General features: G+C 39.8%; 1 protein-coding gene across 3 annotated transcripts in view; it reads left to right on the forward strand.

The window, feature by feature from the left end:
• Nucleotides 1-24570, forward strand: part of KCNH1 (potassium voltage-gated channel subfamily H member 1) — a 185187-nt gene that overhangs the window by 105061 nt on the left and 55556 nt on the right. For 2 of the 3 annotated variants that reach the window (XM_051613521.1, XM_051613523.1), the window contains exon 10: nt 3280-3476. In XM_051613521.1, coding sequence (XP_051469481.1) covers nt 3280-3476 — 197 coding nt within the window. Of the gene's footprint in view, nt 1-3279; nt 3477-3781; nt 3898-24570 lie in introns of those variants that run through there. The other variant, XM_051613522.1, reaches the window with a different exon arrangement.

The following is a 24570-nucleotide window of genomic DNA, read 5'->3' on the forward strand; positions in this document are numbered from 1 at the left end:
AACTATAACAACTACTAATATTGTTTTGAGAGTGATTCTAACATTAATATTTTGTCTGATGTACTGAAAACCTGTGGATTCATATGAATCCCGTCCAAGTCCATACTGACTTGGGAGATCTTCAGCACATGAATCCATGGCCTTATCTTCTCACCCAGCTGCTATCACACCAAAACCCAAAAGTGAACTAAATAGGTAATGAGTCAAAGCATTCCAGAGTCATATTTTATAAGAGTAAAGTGGAATATCTTCTCTCTAAGATACTCCCTGTTTATAGGAGTGAAAAAAAACTTAGGATTTTTCTGGTAGGAACATCAAGGCAATACAGCTATAATGTGCAAGTGTTGTTTTTTTCTTGAACAGAATCATCAAAACACTTGGCTAAGTTGTAATAATCAGATCTTCATTACTGGCCCTCCTTTCAGGAGAGTGGATGTGGCTTGACCTTTTGCTTGACTCAGTCTGAATTTGCAGTGGTAACGGAAATCCTCTTTTCACTTTTAAGATAAATAGCAAATTTAATATGGAGAAAATATTTGGAAATAATAAATATAGAAATTGAAGGTGCTGGTTTTATAAGATGATTATTCAGTATTTAAATATATCAGGGCTTGAGGGCTTGTTACAATTAAAAAAGGCAAACATAAAAGGCAGAAAACAATTTGGCTTTTTAGTAGATACCAAGCTGATGGTGGAAAAGGTCCTCAGTCCACAAATCCAGCAGGGAATATAAATGATGGATGGTAAAAGCTTAGATCATCTGCTTTGAGTGTGATTGACAGATAGTGTTCCTGGCAAATGTGAATTCAGCAAGCTGGGAATGAGAAATGCAAAGTACTGACAAACAAATGGCCATCTGCATTTCAGTAGCTTTTTAATCTTTCTTCTGAGGTGAGATGAAATGCATAAAGCCTGGAGTTATATGTAAAATGAGGCTTTTTACTCAGGTTCTCTAATGCAGCCATTAGACTTTGCCAACCACCTTCTGACACACTTAGAAGTCTTCCCTTACTCTTCCTGCTTTGCAATTACAGGTATTTTTGAAAAACAGCCACTTAATCTGCTCTTCCCTCCCCCCCCTTTTTCTGAGTGTTTGAGCATACTTATGGAGAACATATAAAAGAAGGGAGCTAGTGTGCAGTTTCTTATCATAGATAAGAGGGCAATTGTCTAATCCAGTGCAGGTACTCCTGGGTGAAATTTTAATTTCTGCTTACTATAAGGAATTCCTACTACTCTTTTTTGCTCTGTTTTTCTCTGAATGTCAAACACAAGGGTTTTTTTGAATCTGACAATGTAGATTGATACTTGTGGTATGTGTCACATAGGAAACGCACTTGACAGGAACAAAGGGGTGTGATGCCTGCACGTGTGCCTTGCTTTGGGAATCGAACTGGAAACTAGGATTGATTTTTGCCTAGAAGATCACTGACTGTTAACTCAATTAACTTCAAGGAAATTGTTAATGATAGATAACTGTGCAACTTCTGGTTTGCCTGGTTTGTTTCTTAAAAACTGAGGCTCCTGTGATCTGACTCAGTTTGTGATTCATGCATTGCTTTTCTCTGTGTGGTTTGGCTCAGTGGGCACCCAGCAGACATAGCCCCTTCATGTGTTGCTGTTGCCATGAATGGGAAGCAGCTCCCTGGGGTGGCAGGGAACTGCAGGACGGGGAGTTTTTCAGGACTTAAAAATGACAAAGGGAAACTGGAGTTGCTGTCACAGGTGAAGGATGCAGTTTTATCTTTGAAAAGCAGAATTAAATTTTAAAAAGAGAAGGACATAACTAACTTCTGTTGTATGTAGTTTCATATGTAGACAAAGCAGCATCATGCTTATTGTACTTGCATTGTACTAATTATTCTTTATGTTACTGTGAAGCAGTAAAATAACTATTGTCATTTTAAGGTAGAGAAAATTGTCTGGACATTTTAAGAAATACACTTAGAAATTAGCTAGAATTCCTTCCCTGATGTTTGGACTACCAGCTCTAACTGTTGCTCATCAGTAATGGCACTTTTCAATACTTGATAGATTCCAGAGCATTAATTAAAGCAGTTGTTTAGCTAATTGCCTGGAAGATTGTGAGTAAAAGCATATTTATTCCAAAGGCAAACAATCCATTTTTACCCAGTGAAGCATATCAGTTTTTATGGCGCATAAAAATTGTTTCGCTTCACTTTTGAATATATTATGTGTTTGTCTTCTAAAAGCCTCGTAGATTAAGATTTATTTTAAGTGCATGGAAGCTTTTTTTTCCTAGGCCATTTTTAATGTATATACTGAGAAGCATATGATTAAATAATTGTAAGTGTGAAAAGTCATTGCCATTAAAATGAAAAGTTGCTTACTGCACCAGGCTCTTGGACTATCACCATGCTTACTGATATGCAGCCTTTGCAGTATTTCTGGATGTTTGCACTGTCCTGTGTGAAGAGGCTAGAGATAGAAGACAGGGTATCCTTATGGTGCCTTTGCCTGATTTTTTTTTTTTTGGAGGGGGGCAGATGTGCTTATGGAATAGGTTGTTTCAGCATATATATGTTTTTAAAATGGAAATATAGCCTACTTTCCTCCAAAGTGTTCAGGGACTAAAATGGTCCCTGGCAGGTGAACTGCACAGGGCTTGTGTGGAAGGCTAGGAATACATCAGTGTGAAGCACAGGTTATTGCACTACAGCATAGCTTGCCATCAGGCTGATAGCTTCTCCTCAAAGAGGAAGCACTTGTCATCTAATGGAGGAGATTACATAATGGTGGAAGTAGAGCTCAAGGGCTGAGATGGGAGTTCTGGGTTTCATTTAGAAGTTTTCTTAACCTCTTTATTCATGATAGTTCTCTTGACTTTCATATAGACTTTCACACATGGCTGTTTATTTAGGGCATGAAATCTAAAATGGCACCAGTAAGGTCAATAAACTAACATAATTTTGGTGCTTTGGCTATAAGAATTGCTACGGGCAAAGTTTTACTTGTAAGACAAGGGATCATCTGGTCCATCTCTACCACAGCCTGGTAGACATTGTGAATGTAGTTGTGTGTTGTTTGTCCTAAAAGTGATGTGCAGTAGTGATTTCACCACAGCAGAGGTTTAAGAGAAAAATACCATTCAAAACAAGAACAATGTAGTTACTCATTACCAAAATTATGAAACAAGTATTCTTATCTTGTTAGCATTGTATGTAAAAAATAATGTCTGCATAAATTACATGTATGTTCGTTTATATCTTTGGTGGAAATAGTACCATTATTGAAAGCAATGCTGCTGCTTTTCTCTAGGGAAAGGAGATGTTTTTGGTGATGTCTTCTGGAAGGAGTCTACCCTTGCCCAGTCCTGTGCCAATGTAAGGGCTTTGACTTACTGTGATCTTCATGTGATTAAGAGAGATGCCTTGCAGAAGGTGCTGGAGTTTTATACAGCCTTTTCACACTCCTTCTCCAGAAATCTCATTTTGACCTACAACTTGAGAAAAAGGGTAAGTAGCTTTGATTTTAACATACACCATATAAATAATCACTTTTTAAGGACTGCCTTAATTGCTTGCACTCTGACATGCTTCATAGCCTCCCTTACAATAAGGTTTTTCAGAGCTTGCCTAAGAGACACTGCTGGCCTGTAGAGTTGAATGGCCTATATAAGTATTTATTCCAGGGCTAGTTTTATAGGGAGCTGTACTGTATATATGCTAAAGTATTTTACATTTCTATGTAATGGACAGATTCCAGCATATTCGTGAACTGTCATGCACTTCTGATAAACACTGTTCACTACTTCCTGCAGCTTTTAGTTTGTAAAGCAGCTAAAAAGACATTGAGGGTGTTGCCTGAAGTTACAAGGAAAATGGAAGGAGAAGTATGAAATCTAATAAATGGAACAAAAGTCAACAACAGTAATCACAATGGAAAAATAATATGAATATGACTGTTTCTATCAAGAGTTGTTTCTTCTAGGATCAATCACATTTTGGAATGATTTTGCTTATCTATACAGTTTCCATTTTCTTCTCCTTGATTTTTTGGCTCTTTTTGTTTTTTCCTATGTATTGGTTGAAGTTATTTTGTCAAACGTGCACCATCATAACCTAATATCCCATTTTAAAATCTCTGTGTATTCTTCAGTGAACCAGATCTGTAGGAATTTATTAGAACTCTAGTAGGTATCATTCAGTTGATGATTTTATGCAATGTGGGAGACAATATTACATTAAAAATAAATACATTAGAAAACCTATACTTGCTTTAAAATATTATGATGTAAAGACATTTGAGATTGGATAAAGAGGTATGTTTGATGGGAAATTTTTTTGTTCCTAAAAGGAGTTCTCCATGGTAACTTCCAGGTGCCAAGTAAGTCCTCAATAATTACACCTGAAAAAATAGAAAACTTTTCATCTTTGAAGTCTGTTTTGTAAAATTAGACTTTAAGCCTAGAGCATCTTTTTTTTTTTTTTTTTTCTTTTGTACCTAGAGTTAGCAAACTGAAATTAAAATAGCTTGATGGTGTTTTCTATCTGCGTGTATTACCAATGTCATATTCAACTTTTCAGTATTGCGCAAAGGAGAATGTGATATCCATTGGGATTAATGGGACGAATAAATCAAAGCTCTGGTAGAAAACTGATGTAATGGAAAACTAAGAAGCAAATTTATACTTGAGGATTTCCTCATAGGACTATTTGTTCAAATGACATTGAGTTCCTGCAGGACAAAGAGAAGATACACAGCTGCAAGAAGATTTAGGGAGATGTCCTGTTAAAAACGAAGTTTAAAAAACAGCTACATACCTGGTATTAATTAATGTAAGAAATAAAAGAAATTGCAGAATTTAGTATAGACATCACTTAAAGCATTGGTATCAATGACTGGTATATTTAAGAATACCACTGTGGGTAAAGTGGTGAGATAGACTGCAAATACATAACTTTTTAAACATTAGTGGAAATAACAAACTTTGAGGCTGAGAAAGACTAGCTCTTTTAAAGCTCACAGTAACAATAGCAGAGTTGCATCATTTTGGATCTGTTCTTAGCCAAAAGTTCCAATTTTAGAATCAAAAGCCTGCTCCAGAAGTGTCAGTCTTTCCCTTCATGTTCATCAGTGTAGCTTTTCCCAGTCCAAGTTACAAAACACTTTTTAACCACAGTGTCGTAATTGTTGTGCTGTGAATTTCCTACCTAATAAAAAAGGTACATTTTATGATAGCAATTTCCATCCAGTTATTCAAATAATTGGATTTTAATTGAGTTGCAGTCAGCAGAAAAGTAGTGTTGATTGATAATGGAAGGGAGAGTTTAATGGTTCTAGGTTAACAGACTGTGTAAGTTTATTTATTTTATTGAAAGAAAGCTGATTGCAGTCAGAATGCAAATGTTAAATAATGTAAATAATATATGCTTTTGGGAATGCTTAGGCAATACGATACTTTAGAGATTGGAGATAATGCACATTAAAAGGCCACTTTTTAAAGTTTGAAATTTAATCTGGTTTAAATACCAGTGAATCTTGCATAGAAATAGCTCCCCAGCCTGTCACTTCTAACACTTCTTCTGCTCTATTTCTGCAAATGGAATTTTGTAGAATTCAGATGAACTGGTACCTTCTGTGAGTTACATTTGTGATGTATTACATATCCTTCAGAATATAAATATCAGAATTACACTTTTCATTTCAATAAACAGTTTCATCTCTGGCTCTGAAAGTGTTCAACTAGTTGAGTGTAGATCCTGCATATATCCTCCCAAATATATTCATATGGATTCAAAATACACGAAAAAATGGTTTTGGGTTTTTTTGCCCAAAGGATCTCATGGGTATATTTTTAGACTTGATTATTCCTCTGAGGTGTCCCCATCCCTGGGGTTGCATATGCCTTCACTTGGCTGGGGTACTGAGACTCACTGCACAGTGCAAGGTGCATTCTAGCCAGAATTTGCTCAGCTTAGGTGATCTTTAGCACTGACCCACTCTTCCACCACATTCATGTATGTCTTGGCTGCTGCGTCTCCTCCAGTGATCCCTTCCTTTGGGGAGATGGGACTCCCTGTCCCAGACATCTCAGTGCCAGTGAGCAGTGCTGACCTAACAGGCATCCCCCACTCTTACTGCTGGGCTGGGTCCATTTGCTCACGGTTGTGGCAGAAATAAGCAGACATGCGGGCGCTTTTTAAGGTACCAAAAGTGATCGGGTTTGACCTTAACTAATTTCAGAGCTGTATTTAGGCAAAGTAAAAAGCATCTTCCCTTTCCTGCCTCTCCCTCAATTTCTTGTGCTGCTCTGCCTCTCAGTCTTACATGTGCTTTGAGCTGCACTTGGGAGGGCAGGATGGATCTGTCTATGTCCCCTTTGTACCCTCCCTAGAACAAGACTGCAGTTATTAACTGTTACTGACCTTGAGGACTGTGGACTTCATGGCTGAGGGAGTGTCCTGGTTTGAGCCAGGATGAAGCCAATTTTCCTTTTGCTGATTTTTTTTTTTTTTTTTCCTTCAGCAAGCTTTCTTTTAACTAGTCACAGTGCTTTCCAACTAAGGCTGATAAGAATGGAATGTTTTTCTAACTGCTGGGTCTTCAAGGTCGCACCTTCACTCTGCCATCTCAGACACTACGGGGAGATCTATGAACCCCCCGTAGGAGGCTGAGTTAGACAGACAGCAAAACTAGCCAGAGATATTCCATTCCATGTATCTACGTAAGCTCAGAGGAAGGTCAGAGATCACAGAGGACAACTTCCTTCCTTCTTTTTCTTCTCTTCCATCCATGGCCGACATCCGGGGAGGACTCCGTCCATCCAGCACCATCGACACAGGCTTGAGCTCTCCTGACCCTCATCACTCTGCTCTCTTTCCAGCAGCTCCAGGATTCTTTGGGACTGTTCCCAGCTCAGGGGAGTGCTGTGGGAGTTGCTGGGGGTGGAAGGAGGCGAGAGGCTCTTGCACATACCTGAACATATCTGTATATAATTGTATATATTTTCTGATATCATTAGTGTTTAATTAAATCTGTGTAGTTTAGTCTTCAATCCAGCCAAGTCTCTCTCTTTTTCTCTCTCTCCTTCCCTACCTAGGTGGGAGGGGGAGGGGATCGAGAGTGTTGTTGTTGGGCCTGAGGCAAACGGTGACAGGGAGACACTTTCAGTGCTCTGTCCCTGGTGAGCCATGGCTGTGTCTGTGCTGTGAAAACTGTTTCCTTTCACTCACTTTCTCAACAAACGCCAGTGAAATATCCTCATTTCTGAAACTGTCAGCTTGCTGCCGTGTGACTCTCTGAGCAGTTTCCTCAAGTGTCTAAAATCCCTCCTGAAGTTATTTGCCATCTAGGTACCTCTGGCTGGAACTCAGAAAACTTTTTATTTTTCCTAAAGGGGAAGAGAAAAGAGACCTGTAATTAACTCTTTCTGCCACCAGTCATTGAAATTTTCACCTAGCTGGAAGCAGGGGGAGAACCAGCTGCTGCTTCTGTCTCCCTAACGTCTTAAAACTAGAGCTGCAGGAGGCTGTGTGCCAGGCTCAAGGGCTTTGCAACTGAAAGTCAGCTGACAGAGGATGTCTCAACCCAGTTCCTGCTGTCACAATGTGAAATTAAAGCAGGTTAGCTTAATGTTTGTCACAGTTTTTGGAATCTCAGAGAGGAACCAGAGTGTGTACACTGGGGGTATGTGGGATGGTCAAGTGACAAACCCATCCTTACGATGGAGGGTGTGCTAGATGTGAGAGAAACATTGCAGCTTTGGAGGACAGCAGGATTCATGGTCTGCATGAAGGTCTGTTTTTCCCCAACAAATACTTAAACACTTCTGGGTTTCCAGCTTGGATTTCATAGTTCCAGGTTAGCAGAAGCGTAAGAACAGAGAAGCTTGCATGATATCTACCTGTCGTTGCCTTTTGCTTGTGATGAGGTACACATTTGCTGGCACCTTCTTTAGCAATGGGAAAGGTCTTTGGCAGCACTTGCGAGTGTTCTGCTGTTTGCCTTTGCTTCTTTCCATGTGCAGGAGCTTTGTGACCACTATTAACTTACACTGGGTTATACCATAGAGTATTTGCTCAGTTCATTCTGCTGCAGCTGTAAATGGTGTTATAGCTCAAATGATCACACACACTGCATAAAAGAGAGAATTCATATGCATAATTTATCAAGCTGAGATTTCTCTAGTAAGCCATTTTAGCCTGGATAGAGATTAAGTGACTAATTCTGAATGCTTTGGTGTATCATGATAGAAAGTACAAGTCGTTTTTCCAGAGTTGACATTTGTGTCCTGGAATAAAAGAATGAATACAGCAGAATGTAGATATGTTTTTTTGGGATTTTATAAGACTGAAAGAAATGGCAAAGAACACTTTGCATTTTTACAAAAGCAAGCATGATTTAGTAATTTAAAACCTAGTCAGTTCCTAGTCAGAAGATACTTCTTGAGAGAGCAGTGACTGAAACAGTCATCTGTCTCCCCACTGGTGTATTCTTGCTTGCTTCTGTGCATGTAGTGGAGTGGTGTGCTTATTCCACATCATGTCAGCTGTGCCAGTAGACAGGGCTCCCACCACCTCTTTCTAAAAGCATTTTTAAAATATGATTGTGCTTTCTTCTTCAGCATCAGCTTTACCTTTCTTCTTTTTTCTTCTTTTCTCTCTCTAACTAGAGAAAGAACCTCTGTCGGATCAAACATTTCAGCTGGGAGTTCTTCAGGCCTTGATTTTACATCCTGGGGAGGTGGGAGGGGGGCTTGGCAGCAGGTTGTTTTCAAAGATGCAATCCATGGCCTTGTATTTTGCCCTTCCACGTGACAAGTTTTCCAATTCTTATTCATGATTTAGTTTCCAAACAGTAACCCAAAATTTCTTCTGATATGGTAGGCTGAACTGCTGGAAGATTTTAACAAAGCTTTCTTAAAGTAAGTGAGAACAGCAAAAGGCTTGGATTTTATAATGATGGCCCATTTGATGTTGGATTTCAGAATGGTCAGACTGACAGCCTGCTGCTTTCTCCTGCATTTGTAGTCGCTGAAACAATCCTACAAGTCTTGTAGAAAGTGGGATTTGATGCTTGACTGGCATACATCTTACACAGTAAAGATCCAGGACACAGGCCATGATTGAGATGTCTGGATGAGTCTGTGGCTTGCAGACAAATGCTGCATTTGCTGGCCAGGAGACAAAGTTGTCATTTTCCAAAAAACTTTCCAAATGTAAATAAATACTTAAGTACTCAACTCCATCCTTTCCCTTGCTGCTTTTTAAAAGCTGTTCAGGTAGCAGAATTCTCTTATATTCTGTTTCTCCACGCCAGCCTAAGCAAAAGGTATTTTATTCTATTTTCTCACAGTAGCTTCCGTGTTGCATTTTGTGGAAGATCCATCCCTGGAAGTGTTCAAGGCCAGGCTGGATGAGGCTTTTAGCAACCTGGTCTAGTGGGAGGTGTTGCTGCCCATGGTGAGAGGGTTAGAAATGAATTATCTTTAAGGTCCCTTCCAACCCAAACCATTCTATGATTTTTGCATCTTTTCTCTAGCCCTGGACAACCTACTTAACTTTTATCTGTCTCTAACAGGTAACTGTTTATCTATCTCACATATTTTTGTGCAAATCGTCTTTACAGTCTGGACTGAGAGTGCTCTGAGTCACGTTGTGTGTTGTTAGGTTTGCACATCTTCTATGGATAATTTAAGTGATGTGACTGTCAATTAATTGAGACCCCAGGCTCTGAGGAGGATCTGCCCTTGGATTTCTTCCTTCTCCTTTCTTGCAGCTTGTTGGACCCATTCAGGTGCAAAGCCTCACCATGGGCTGCAGTGAAAGCTGCTCCAGCTCCTGGAGCACCTCCTCACCCTTCTTCTTCACTGGCCTTGATGTCTGCAGAGTTATTTCTCTCACATGTTCTCACTTCTCTCTCCCAGCTGCTGTTGCACAGCACTTTTTCCCCTTTCTTATACATGTTATCCCAGAGGTGCTACTAACATCACTGACTGACTCAGCCTGTGGCAGGTCTGACATGAAGCCAGCTAGAACTGTCTTTGTCCAACATGGGGACAGCTTCTGGTGCCTTCTCACAGAAGCCACCCCTGCAGTCCCCAGCTACCAAATCCTTGGTGCATAAAACAGAAAACAAAACTGTTCTGTCGCTTGTATTCAGTACATGATACATCTTAGTGTAAATTTTAGCTGCGATTTAGATTATGTGGGTAAGCAGTGAAATGCATCTTTAAAATGCTCTTATATGACTAATCCCTTCTAAACTGATTTGATTAATTCATGTCTTGAGATGCCTTCTCCTACTATGAATAACAAGCAATTTTTCATACATTTAGATGCTGTGGTATAATGTCTGTACAATTGTTATAAAGAAACAATGTAGTATACCATGCAAAACAAGGTGTGTATTTCCCCAAAGGAATTTTAAGTTGTTGAATGACAGAATCACAGAATGTCCCTGGCTGGAAGAGACCTCCAAGATCATCCAGTCCAGCCCTAGACCTAAATTTCTGAATTTCTGGTAAAGAAATGTCAGTAAAATAAAAGTAACCTAGTGACCAATAGGTATCAATAGAGACTGGAATAGGTTGCCCAGGGAGGTTGTGCAGCCTGGTTTAGTGTGAGGTGTCCCTGCTCATGGCAGGGAGGTTGGAACCTGATGATCTTTAAGGTCCCTTCCAGCCTTAACCATTCTGTGATTCTGTTAATGACTGTCAATAAAAAAAAATAATGGAAGAGCTGGTAAGGGTGAATTTTGGGTTACAATTAATCTTAAAATAGAATAATCTGATTCTTTTATGAAGCTGGTACTGAAACTATAATTGCCTTGAAGTTTCTTCAGTAAGAGAATTATTTCCTGTTCTGTGCTATTGTAGATTTATGGCTTTTCCCACATTGATTGCTAAATACTTAATGATCACTTGCATTCTGATCACTGAATTAGAAATTAAATTTGTACAGACCGAGTTTATAAAATCAGAATTTTACCTATTTCCCAGTATGCTTTCTAAGGACGGAAAACGAAAGACATTCCAATTATATGTCAACACTTGGAAAAGAGATGCAGCAAATGGAACAAATTCTGGTTGTCTTGAAATTGAGGTTAAACACTTTATTAATTAATCCAGAAACAGGATCAATATTTTGTTTGTTTTATCGCACTTTGGGTAGATGAGCTTGAATTGTTTTTGAAGGTTGTGGGGATTTTTTGTCAATCATCCATAAAAAAAATATGCAGCCTTAAATGTAAGACCTTTTTGAAATCTATAGAGTATTCATAAAGACTTGCCATATATGGTAAAGCTGTTCCCAGTAGACGAAAAATAGAGTTAATGAGGTTGATGATGAATAAAAATAAAATTTGTTTTCTGACTATTTTAATCCTTTTTTTCTTTAAAAAAAGGCATATTTGGCTTTTGTGAAGCTATTTTCAGATAAATAATGGAAAGTTAAGATCGAAAAAGGCTTTCTTTCATTTTTAACATGCACAACAACCCACACCGGCTTGTTTATCCCAACAGAAGAAAATGCATTACTTAGATTTTTATCCTCCTCCACCCAAGTAGACTAAAGCAGAGAAATAATTTTAATATCGATAAAGGTTATATAGCGTGAATGAGGATTCTGTAGAATAGATCTCCTAAGCCTTTTTAAAATAGAAAATTAATTTCCTAGGAACTCAGGAAACTAAATATTGCCCCACCGCCGGAAACAGAAGAGGATAATCCAAGAAACAGTGTCACTGCGCTCACGCAGTCTGAGAATCTAGTGTTCATTGTGAGAACAATGAAATGCTCACTAGTATTTTTACAGTAGCAAGGATCATTCTTTAGTTTAAACTCAGATTTTTCTTGCTAATGTCTTGACTTGGATAAGCAGAATCACAAGTCATAGAAGAATTTTGGTTGGAAGAGACTTTTAAGATCATCAAGTCCAACTGGTAACCCAGCACTGCCAAGTCCACCACTAAACCATGTCCCTAAGCACCACAGCTACACGTTTTAAATACCTCCAGGTATTTATTTAGTTTATCCAAGCCTTCTTTTTTAAAAGCACTGACAGAGATCAAACCTGTTCTCAGTTCAACAGGCTGTTTGGCACTTAAAAGGGCTTGAGAAAGGCACTCTTGGGGAGCCTTCCTGGGGCTAGAAGTGTAATATAGGTACACAAGGGAGGCTGAATAGCAGCCTGTGTAGTGTGTTATACCTGTCATCAGTATGTGCATGGAGCATCTGCTCCCAGTTAAATGTGTTGCAGTGCCTTGCTCCACTTTTGGACTGTACTGGCAAAGAAGAAAGGGACAGTCCATGGGAATTCAGAGAGTTTCTACCCTTTCTCCAAAGCTTGAAGTCTATCTTCTACTGCTTACCATGACTGACTGGCCAGTGTTTCAAAATCTCTCTGTACTTTTTCTAGTTTAAAAAGTAAAATATATTTGTTCTTGGTGCCTGTCATCCCTGTGTGTGTACATGTGCAAGTGTATGTATAATGACTGGTCTGTTGCTGAATCTCTCAGGTAATTAAAACTTTATGCACTTTTTCTAGTACATGAATGCTGTTGCCCAGACCTTTTTGCCTATATGCACCATATTCTATCAGGTATTATAACTGCACTAGTTATATCAATGCCTTGGTAACCTCTGTGCCCTGGTGACTACCCTAGTGCTTTGTACACTGTGGAGCATTGCTGACCATGCAAAAGACAGAACAATGACCTCATATCCTCCTGTATGATTTTATGTATTTTTTTTCAACTCTAAAACTGATTGCTGGTGTCTTGGAAGCAGCTGACTCTAGGATAAACTCTCACTGAAAGGGTGTGATTTCCTGGCATAGCAGCTTTGATGATCTGGTCTTCTCTAAGGTCGCTAAAAGCTTAACTCAGAGGTCTTCAAATCCAAACACTCAACCCATTCAAGGAGAAGGAGAGAGAATGTAGATAGCTGTGCAATAGGAAAGCTGAGTTACAGTGGCAAACCTACATCTTGAGCAATCAAACTTTATAATCCAAGTGGTCAGATTGTTCCTTTCTTCAGCTCTTCAATGAAAGTCAAAGTAGCTGCCATCTAAAGAAAAAGGAATACAATTCTGGAGGTTACTAAGAATGTTGTGTAGAGACTTTGTGATCCCTGCTCCAGACCAAACCTCACCTATAGAGTAGAGTTTTCTTACTTACATATTGAGACATTCATTGTAACTATCCTTTTCCTATTTGCACACCTGAGCTGAGTATCCACAGCTCCTCCAAGGACCTTATTTGATGTGCACCACGATCAGCATAAAACAAGTAGCTCACCTTAAATATGACAAATGCTGTTAAGATTTTGACAAAGCTGTTTCCCAGGTTGATTTGTGGACACTGGGAAGTGCTCACAGTGTTCATGTCAACCTACCCTAGACATGGGCAGTTAGACACATGATATTTTTCCTGTATCTGTTCTTGAGAATCAGTCTTCTAGTTGCCTTTGAACATGTATGTTGCTGGGGGGGATGCAGCCAGGAGCATATCACATTCCTTAGTCTCAAGCCTCCCCCCAAAAAAAGTCCCACAAGTAACATGGTGTCTGATGTCAACTTGCTTTACAGGCTGCTGCCTATTCCACTGTGACATTGAAGTGTTTGACTGCTGCATGTGAAGTGGAGTAGCTACGAGGTGTGGCCTTGTGAAAGTTTTTAAATTTGAAATCCAGTCGGCTTTACCATCATGGGCATGAACCAATTGCAAACAAAACTCAATGTGGCACCTTGCCAATCACCTCCTGTGACCATGGCTACTGACTGTTGGCACAGCTAAAGTCAACGGGGAAGGAGGGCATTGTGTTGGGCAGTGGCTCAGTGTAAGGACTTACTGAAATACTTTGAGAGTAGGATCATGAATCAGACCTTCTTTATTTGTTATTATTTTTGCAGCAGGCAACTGAGTTTTTCCTCAATCTGTGTCATTCCTTCCTCAAAAGGAAGCGCATTATCATATCAAACACCTGGTTGGATTCAGATTTTCAAATGCAAATATGGTATCTGATACTGATGTAGAATATTAAAGCCCTATGCAAATAAATCTAAGTGGTTTTAGGGTATTTTTTCTAAATTAGTGAACTGAAGAGGGAACTTGCACTCAGCTCCACTTGAAAACGGTCAGTATTCTTCCCTCTTCCTATAACTTTTTTTTTTTGTTCCAGTTAATTTTCTCTTTCTACCTGTTATATTCCAGAATGGGGTGTGAACATCAGTATGTTGTTTAAGGGCACTTAAACTTACTGGGTTCAGTAAGTAATATCTCCATCAACCAAAGCAGGAGCATGCAGTCTGAGTAAACTCAGTGTCCCAAAATGCTGTCCAGACTTAGAGTAAGAATAGTGCCACCCACAAACAACTGTGCACCTGGACATGAAGTGATCTTAATTAACCACTGGTCCAAATCCATCTTTGTCAATACAGCTGTGAGACTGCATAATGTTTTTGCCAGGTTTTTGTCAGGAGCTAAGTCTGCTAAGTCTATTTTAATTAGTGCAACATTATGAATGTGAAAACCTGGCACTCAATTAGAGTAATATCTGAAACATAAATACTATGTGCTTTTGTTCCTGTATACTTAAGTGTTTCTTCTTTTTGTCACCATCTTCTGGGATTTTTCACAAATATAGAAATGAAAATGCTCAACACAAACTTGTTCCAAGTTTTTGTGACTTTGGCAAACCACAGGTTCCCAGCACGTGTGCCTAGGAACCATGCAACCCAACCTGGCTTTTTCTTGCAATTAATCTAAAGGTATTATGCCCTCATCTTAACATTCAGGAGGATGTTCTTCTACCATCCTGATAATCTTCATGCTTGGTCATTTCTCCCAAGTGCTCTGGAAATGAAATTATTACCACACAATGAAATAATGTTGTGATTCATTTACACAGCTGACATCAGAAGATCTGAGAACATTTCTGCCAAAATAATTTTGTGACACATATTATTTCACAAAGCAAATAATCCAATAAGCATTGTCTTTGTGTGAAAATGCAGTATTTTATTCCCCTTTTGGATTTATTTTGCCTTTTTTCTTAACCCCCCCCCTTCCCAAAAAGACCCCAAACAAACCCCCCCAAAATCTCAGGACCTTACTCTTTAAAAAGAGCTACTAGTATGTTGCCAGCAGGTCGACAGAGTTAATTCTCCCCCTCTACTCCACTCTTGTAAGACCCCATCTGGAGTACTGCATCCAGTTCTGGAGCCCCTGTTGCAAGAAAGATGTGGACATGCTGGAACATGTCCAAAGAAGGGCCATGATGATCAGAGGGTTGGAGCACCTCTCCTGTGAAGACAGACTGAGAGAGTTGGGGTTACTCAGTCTGGGGAAGAGAAAGCTCTGAGAAGACCTTATTGTGGCCTTCCAGTATCTTAAGTATTTTAAGCCTACAAGAAAGCTGGTGAAGGACCTTTTAGGATGCCAGGTAGTGGAAGAACTAGGGGGAATGGATCAAAACTAGAGGTGGATAGATTCAGATGAGACATTAGGAAGAAGTCCTTCACCATGAGGGTGGTGAAACACTGAACAGGTTGCCCAGAGAGGTAGTAGAAGCCCCATCCCTGGAAGTTTTCAAGACTAGGCTGGATGGGGCTGTCAGGAACCTGATCTAGCGGGAGATGTCCCTGCCCATGGCAGGGGGATTGGAGCTAAATTATCTTTAAGGTCCCTTCCAACCCTAATAAGTCTGTGATTCTATGATTCTATACCCAGGTTGACCAGAATAGGTAAATCTGTGTCTCCAGTCTTCAAGGTTGATGCTTGTTTCTTGTACAAAATTTGAATAAATCATGTAAACTCCAGTATTCTTTGCCATGTTGCAGAAGTGAGGCACGTTGCTGTCTTCCTCCAAATAAGGGGATGGACAGTTTGTTTTTCAAGGTTTCACTGTTACTCCACACTAAAAGGAAAGATGTTATTTATGGCCAGTTATTATCTTGATTAATGAAAACAAAATTATTGTTGACTTCTAGCACGTACTTGATCAGATAATTTAGGCTTGAGATGTTATATGAGGATGCTGTAACCTTTGCTCATGTTAAGATACAAAGCAATAGCGGAGGAAGAAAATAATATTGACTCTAACAAATGGATATTGGCTTTGCTATTAGAGCTGTGGTATAGTCTAGAAACGTATTATTAGCCTTTGATTTCCTTTGCCTGCATATTTTAAAATTGATCAAGCAGCAAGTCTTGTAGGAGTAAAAGTTGTATGGGGTAGTTCTGTGGCTTACATGCTTCCAATGATTATTCTATACCCTTTCTGAAAAAGGAGATTTGCCTTTAGTCCAATGACAAATTCATTGGAGTAAGTGGAAGAAGCAATAATGAAAACCTTTTATTTGGCATGTTATCTGGGAACAGTTCTGTCCTTTAAAATAAAAAGGATTATTATGTTATTTGTCAATAGCATTCAAAACTGTAATTTGCTTTTGACAATCAAGACAGTTCATAAATGACCTTCATCATTCAGGCCCAAATCGTCCTGTAGCATAGATGCACCCATGAAGGGAGTCTGAAAAACTTGTGGCTTCTGGTTTGTAGTATGTTTCAGACATTTATGACAGTTTGTCTAAATTTGCTATTGCTCTGTTATTTTAATGTTTTCTCTTGGGAATTACTCTGCGTGTCTGTTTTGCTCTGCTCTGCCCACAGTGAGCCCCACAAGTGAGCCCCACACCTTCTGAGCAGCCTTTGAAGGTGACCTGGGCCAGCCATGTCCATTCAGAGAGCTGATACATCTCATGTTCTGTGAGGTGTGTCACAATACTGAGTTGTGAGAGCACCTTCTGAAGATACAGTGCTGGAGCCAAGAGCCTGGGAAAGGGGAGAGAAAGGGTGTTCTGCTGGGACAAGCACCTAGAGGTCAGTGATGGTTGGCTTGTCATGTATGGCCCCTGATGGGCCTAGGGAGACATATGAGGAAAGCTGGCCTCTCAAAGATCTGGGTATCTCCTGATTCTGATTTCTTTCTCCATTCCCTCACCTTGCCTGAAGAGATGCTGGCAGGTAGAAGAGCTAAGCAGAGCTCCTTCCATAGCACTGCATTGTGTTATAGGGGCATGCATGGTTTGGACAGTGTGCATATTAAAGGCTAAATGGGCTTAGTTGCAAGCAATGGTGGGATCTGTGGCACTAGCTGCCCTTTCAGGGATGCACTGAAAACCAGTAGAGCCTGCTGGAGGCACCAGGCTGGGCAGCAGCTGAGAAGGCAATATTCATGCTCTGGGCTGAGGCTACCCTGCATGTGCAGCACTGAGGCATGTTATGACAGGGCAGCGTGGCACCAACTATTGTTAATTTTATTTTAGGAGGGTCAACGTTAATTGATCTGGAAGAAAATAAGCTTTTTAAAAAGGATTACTGTTCTTCTGAGCTATTAGGAGGTGTCTAGTACAAACTGTTCTAAGCGTAAACTCTTGCTTTGAAATGCAGCACAGTGTAGTGGAAGGTATTTTGTTTTTCATGGAATTATACAACAAGAGAAGAAATAGGAAATAGCCTCCTAAAATGCATCTGACATCAGTGGAGAATATTTTTGTCGAAGAACTTCTGGATCCTTCCTAAACCAGCAGTTTCTAGTCCCTTTATTTTTGTACGTGTTGAATCAGGTCAGTAAGGCAAGAGTGAGCAGGTAGGAGTTGGATGGGAAGAAGTCTTTTAATACAATACTAATAAGCTAAACAAATGATCGTTGTGATGGTATAGTGTAAGGGTAGCTAATGTCAGTTGCTATTTGGCTGTTGCAGGATCAGTGGCTCTTGTTCTCATGCTTGTCTTGGGACATTCTAATAGTCATTGAATTAGAAAGCTTCCCTATTTTTTCTTCTTTAGGCTATAGACATTGTAACTTGGTCTTAATACAGAAAGAGAGTGAAGAAGAAAAGATTTCAGACATACTTTTTTTAATGGTGTAATATTAATTGGTAAAGACTCTTTTGCAATCCACATATTCTTTGTTTACAATTTAAAAGCCTCAGTCGCCTTTAGATATCCTCAATGATGTAGAGAAACAGACAAATGGTTTAATTTTGATTTTGTTTTATACTCCAATAAAGCAAACAACAGATTTGGCACAAGCTGCTTGCTAGACCTTAGAAATTAAACTGCTCTTTTTATTGGGCACTGGTAAAGCATCTCTGCCTTTCCTGATGGCAGACAGGCCTGAAATACATTGACTCAAGCTTGTTAAGGTTTCATCAAGCTCCTTTGATGTTCTTGATCATGATTCCAGTGCTGCCTCCCAGGCAGGAGCTCTTGCTTGGATTTCCCTTGAAACCTGTGCTTTCCAGAGAACGCGTCCCCTCTAGAACTCGAAGTGAGCTACATTGTGAGAGCCCGAGCCACAAGGCTATGACTTGTCTCCAGAAAGCTATTCAATGCAGAACACTAAGGCTTTTTCTTACCTCCTTTAAGTGGGGGTCTGTGTCCATGGAGCATTAGAGCAGGGGGGTTGGGAAACAGTAGTCTAATTTTAGCTTACTAATCTCACTGTTTTGATAAGGCCATTGTTGAAAGCAGTGTTTTGGTGACTAAACGTGATACTTTGAAGCACTCTTGTTCATGTCATTCTTGGTGCTTAGTAAGTTTTCTCAGATCCCAAAGCTCGTAGTCAGCAGCTTTTCCAGGACCCTGTCAGCTCCAGGGGATCGAACCACTCACCTAAGTACCTTGCGTAATGATGAGTGCTTTTTATCAGGCTTGCTTAATGCACTCCAAGATAAGACATTTAAAGTCAGACTTCTTGCTTACCTGACACTTTTTCAGCCTCTAAAAATGCTATTAATGACCTCTTTTCACCTAATTAGTTTTAGTTTTTGTACCACTAAAATAGCAGTAGTATATTTACTTTGTGTTTTTTTTTCCCTTTCATTTTAGTTCAGGTTTGCATAGGCTCTCATTCTGCCTTTATCACCATGTTATCCCAGCATTTTCTGGTGTGGCAGAAAGTAAAAGCGCTAACACCTGAACATCTGCCATATGTAGCTTATTCTTTCTCATCCCTTTTCCTTAGAGAAGTAAATGTATGTTCAGTATACTGGTTTATTTTGGTAGGGTTTCTTGGTTTGTCTGTGATAAAGAAGGTGGAGTCTATGCACTGAGAACAGCAAATGGTAATAGCTTCTTAAAAGCAAGGTGAAGTCAAGCCCCATCCAATGTTATACATAATTACATGTTCTTGGTGAGATGCATCTTGAGGACAGTACATTTATCTTCCCTAGGACTGAAGGGGTAAAAAGTTGTTCACCAAATTACTTCTGTCTTTTGAAAGACAAACTATTTTTTCTCTCTTCAGTGTTTCAAGAGTGTTACAAATATGATTATGTAATGATCAGCAGACAACATGGTGGCAATCCAGTTAGTTTTCTTGATTTGTTTTAAGAAAAACATGCAATAAAAGAATATTCCAATCTTGGTGTTTCATGGGACGTGTTCATTGATACTTCTCTTGATTTTACCAGGTTTGGGTGAAATTTCAGATGTTGCTTAAAAAAAAAGAAAAAAACCTGTGTTTTCTGGCATGGGAATATTTTATCATTGGATGGTCTCTTCAGTTACTGGTGAGAAAACTGTTATCTGTTGCACAGTTTTTGAATATCCAGTTGTCACAGTTGCTGCATCTTGGTAAAGAACTGAGTACTGCCTAAATCTGTAGGGCTTTTTAACTGATGTGCTTATAACTTGCCTGTTTTTTGCTCTGACTCACATCTTGGATGTTAAATTGTGTAACCTGCCAGCAGATTGCCTGCTATGAAAAATGTTATAGCTGCGGGGATTGTTATTATGTATGTCTAATAATTTTCATATTTTAGCAATCTATTTTTGAATCATTATGCAACTCACTACTTGGTGGGACTAGGCAGAAAGGGATGGAGCAGGATTCGATGCTGAAAAACATGAACCATTTGGTGTGCTCAGCCAAGCAGTGGGAGTCCTCTGGGCACAGGTGATCTGTTTAAAGCTGCTTCTTGCTCTGTAGCAAGTTGCCATGGTCTCCCCCAAAATACAAAGCTATTTCCTTCCACCTAAATCTCTGGGCAATGGGGACAGGAGGGCTTTTAGCAGCTGATGTGTAGCTGTCAGCAGGACCTTTCTGCTCTTAGGTAGATATGCCCCCAAGTATGAAACACACATATTTATGTTTGTGCATGTAGTAGTGGAGGATTTAAATGCAATTCAAAACAGTATCAATACATGCTGGAAACTGCATAGTAAATCACCTTATGTTCTAGAGGAAGTGCCAAACAAAGTCACTATAGCTTTACATGTGCAGCAGCTGACTGGCAAACACAAAGACAGACTCATGATGGGGGATGCCATCACATGCTTTTCTTCTTCTTTGCTATATTGAAGTATGATTAGAGCCCATCTGCTTCCTTTAGTGTTGGGGAAGAGTAAGAATACATTCAACCCAAACTTTTGCTGCTGGAGCATACCCACCAGGAAGAAGGGAGCTGAACCCAAGGAGCTTTCTCAGATGTGTTTGTTTTCCACTTCTTTTGAAGTGCAGAATTTTAGGAATCGCTTTGAAATTCTCTTCCTTCTGTGACTTGTATGGCTCTGGCTTTACGTTCTTCTTGTGACAGTATGAGGTTTGCTAGCTGTAGTTCACAGACCAGGCATGTCTGGGAGCAAACCTCAGCCCTGCATGCCTGTTAGACTGGCTAACACAGCTGGGGAGGGGGCACTAAGCATCTCTGTTCTTTTTACCTGTGCCAGCACGGACTATGTAATACCTCACTAAAGCCCTAAGTGCAGGTGTAAGAGTGGTGGTGTTTGCTGACATGTTTGGCAATCTATTTGGTTTGCTTTTTTTCCAAGCTCTTTAAGGATACTTGAAATATATGATAGAAAGTCATAAAAAAGTCTAATGACTAAAAGTCTAATAAAAGTTAGTTCTTTCTTTCTTTCTTTCTTTCTTTCTTTCTTTCTTTCTTTCTTTCTTTCTTTCTTTCTTTCTTTCTTTCTTTCTTTCTGTCTGTCTGTCTGTCTGTCTGTCTGTCTGTCTGTCTGTCTGTCTGTCTGTCTGTATAATTAAACCCGATTTATTTTAACTAAGGTAATTTAGCTTTCTTCAAACTAGATACCTATGCGGATTGCAATTGCTGTACAGCGATAACGTTGACTGCTGTGACACCTACTGGTCGAGCTCAGCTGAACAAGGGGAGGCCTGTGGGGACTTGCTCTTTCCTCTTCTTAATGGTTATTCCAGGCAATGAGTCTGGCTCCTGGAGCAAACACAGCAGGGACGATGTCTCGTGGATCTCTTTTTGATACATCTCCTGTTACTTTTTGCATTAAGAAACTTAGATAACCACTTTTCACTTTTAACTTCTGCCCTTTCCATTCCTAGTAGCTCTTTAATCCTCACCCTCTTTGTTTCATCTGTCTCATCTTTATTCAAGTTTCTTTTTTATCACCCCTTAATAGTATTGGGAACTGAAAGGAAATCACTTTGAAGTCTTCTCTGAATTGCCTTCTTCCCCTAGAAGAGTTCTTCTTCATTATCTGGGATCATTTCCATAGTGTTGGGCACCTATTATCATTCTTATTGCCCTGTTAGGCATTCCACTTTTCTGAGAAAGGTAAAGAGCCATTCATGCAACCCCTTCCATGAGATCTCAAACCTCTCAAATCTCTTTGTGAGTATTGAGAAAAATGGAGCCTTTCTGTATATATAAAAATAAGGATGTTAGTAATTCACAATAAAAAATAAACCAAAAAACCCACTTTGCATCTCCATTGAACAATGGAGGATGGATAACATTTCATAACTGTAGGAAAAGATTTTGTATGCTTTTTCAGGGGGATAGCTTTTCTGCACTCAAGTAGTGCTGAAATCTTCTCAAAATGCATTCTCCTGCAGTGATTCTGGAACATACCATTAATCCAAAAAAAGTTACAGAGAGGGCTTCTCAGGTTATTTTTTGTTTGCGAAATTTCATTTGAAAGACAATTTATATTCCAGAAGCTTGAGTATTTTCAAGTAACTTAAAATTGCATGAGGTGTCTTGACCTGATCTGGTAGTCCTCAGTGGCTGAGAGGCAGGAATCACTGCTGTCCCCTCTTCCCTGTTTCTGGCTGCATGTTTCTATCACACTGTCTGTATTTTCTGTCTGGCAGCTCCAACACTGTTCAGACCCCATCTACAGGCCCATGCAGTTCACTTGGCAAAAAGAGAGATGATGGGTCGTGGCAATTCCAGTCTAATGAGTGCCATTAAGTACCAGCAAGGGACAAGAGGTGACTGGGAAGCAAGTGAGAAAGGAGCTGGAGTGAAAAGCAGGTTAGAGAGGTCTCCCCCTTTTTGGCAGCAATAACCTTATAGATTCAACAGTTGCATGTAATTTGCCCTGTGCAAGAAAGGTTTGTCATCTGTTGCTGGCTTTTTCCCCTCCCTGGTTTGCTAGTTCTGTTGAGTTTGACAGAAAGCTGTGGGACATGCTGCCATTCCTCCATCCCTTTCATGTTCTCTGATTCTGGGCAGGTTCTTGCATTGTGCTTTTAGTGTAGGGTCTTGCTGCTTGTCTAGAGCATCCTGCAACATGTCCAGCACGCCTTTCTCTTCTGTAATGGGTGAGAGTTGGGGATTCTCACTTTTCACTATGTATTTACATTACTTTTATTTTGCATGAGTAGCGTTATTTTTGTTAGAAAAGGCCAGGGAAAGAGCTATCAACTTTAGACTGAAGGTTGAAAGGCTTTTGAGGATACTTCTGCTTTTGGTATTTCTGACCCTTAAGAGACCTTCATATTCTGCACAAGTGACCTTTGCTTTTACAGTACAAAGTGATTCCATACCAACAGACAGAAGATTTTGCAAGAATTTTCCCCTAAAACTTAAATGGTTTTAACATACCTCTGGAAGCTACAGAGCTGAGGAGGAAAGGGGAAACTGAGCAAGATTTTACGTTCCTTGGGAATTCAGTGAAAAGTTGAAGTTGTGTATGCTGTTGTCACAAAACATTATGGTACTGGGGATTCGCATTGGTGGTCTATGGTAATTAGGAATTGTGCATTGTGTCTCAGTCTACAGTCTAACTAAGAATGAATGGAGTAAATAAGCTTAGCATCAGAGAGGAAGGGTAGAATCTTTATCAGACAGCTGAGATGGTCAAAGTTTTGCTCATGGTACAGGCTACACCTGAGCAGATTAATTGATTTTGCTATGCCAACCAGAATAAGCTTATTTTGTTTTTCAACTTGAAGAGATATGGCTCAGAATACAAAATATTCCAGATGGCGATTTGCTTGTCTGACACTGCTGACTCCAGACTTAATTTTTAAAAGTTGATTTTGGGCAGCAGTGAGTCTTACTGCAAGGTGCTGAGAAGTTCCTGCTCACCTGGGGCCTCACTGAGGCTTAAAAGCAGTGGCTACAATGATGGTATGTCATTAACTCATCAGTAACAGTAAAATGTCCTTAGCAAATTGAGACCCTCAGGCTTGCCTATTGCTGCCTGCAAGGAGCAGCCAGTGTGCCAAAGATACTGGTGTGAAGCAAAACAGGTTACAGCAGAGGAAGCATTATACCTATTGTAGTGAAGGGGAATTAATCTCTCTGTTCTGAAGGGTTGGAGTTACAAAAGAGTTCAGTAGCTTGTGGCATTTCCTAAGCTTGTCAGGGTTCAGCTACCCATAAAAGTTGCTTAACCTTATTAATAATGTTACTTTACATATTTATTATTTTTGATCCCTTGACATTAAACAACTTGCCTAAGTTCACACAGGAAATCTGTGACAGACTTGGGAGGTGAACCTAGAGAAACAGATTTCTAGTCCCAGGTCCTTAGGAACTTTGGGGTGACTTATCTGTAAGCTAGATCCTGAAAAAGAACCTGTCAGTCAAGTGGCATTTCCAGAAAGCCATAATACCTCTTAGACTAGAAATCTACAAAGTAAACCCGCACTTTGCACCCCTTTTTGCATGGTATTAGTGTGTCTTTTAGTGAGACATCACAAAAAACCTGTAATTTGAAATACTGAATTATAGAAATCTCTGAGTCTTATTGTAATCACAGTCCTCTACTTACCTAGAGAACTTTATGTAGAGACAACTGACCTTGACTTTATTCTATACATCCACAGTGCCTAATTTGTGTTGATGTCATTTACTTGATGGTAAAGTTCTAGAGAGTGAGGGACTGCAATGTAATTTCACTGTTGCCTTGTATTGTTTTGGTAGTTTGGCTTTGGCCTCAAGATGTAGTGGGGCACTGTGTCCTTTAGAGGTTTCTCTATGGGCTGGCTGGAACTTGAGTCTCCTGCCAGGTTTGTGTACAGCTCAGACAGTGAGGAAGGGCTCTGTCACCTAAAGGGGATCCAGGCAACACAGTTCTGCTGTCTCCAGTGTAGCCCCTGTATTAAAGCACTCATTATATCTTTTGAATTATTGCTGTGAGGTTGAAAATCAGTTGCCTAGAGGAGAGGTATCCAGTCTGTGAACCTCCAAGGACAGTTTGGTTGTTGCTGTACCCAGCTGTGGTCCTTTCTTTCCTGAGGGCCCCTCAGGAGCAGAGCAAGGGCTATCTAGATTTTCCCATAGTGAGCTTTCACTCACCATCTTTCTCTGGGGTATGAATGTGCCT

This window comes from Apus apus, chromosome 3 (assembly GCF_020740795.1).
Source record: "Apus apus isolate bApuApu2 chromosome 3, bApuApu2.pri.cur, whole genome shotgun sequence".
Classification (NCBI taxonomy): domain Eukaryota; kingdom Metazoa; phylum Chordata; class Aves; order Apodiformes; family Apodidae; genus Apus; species Apus apus.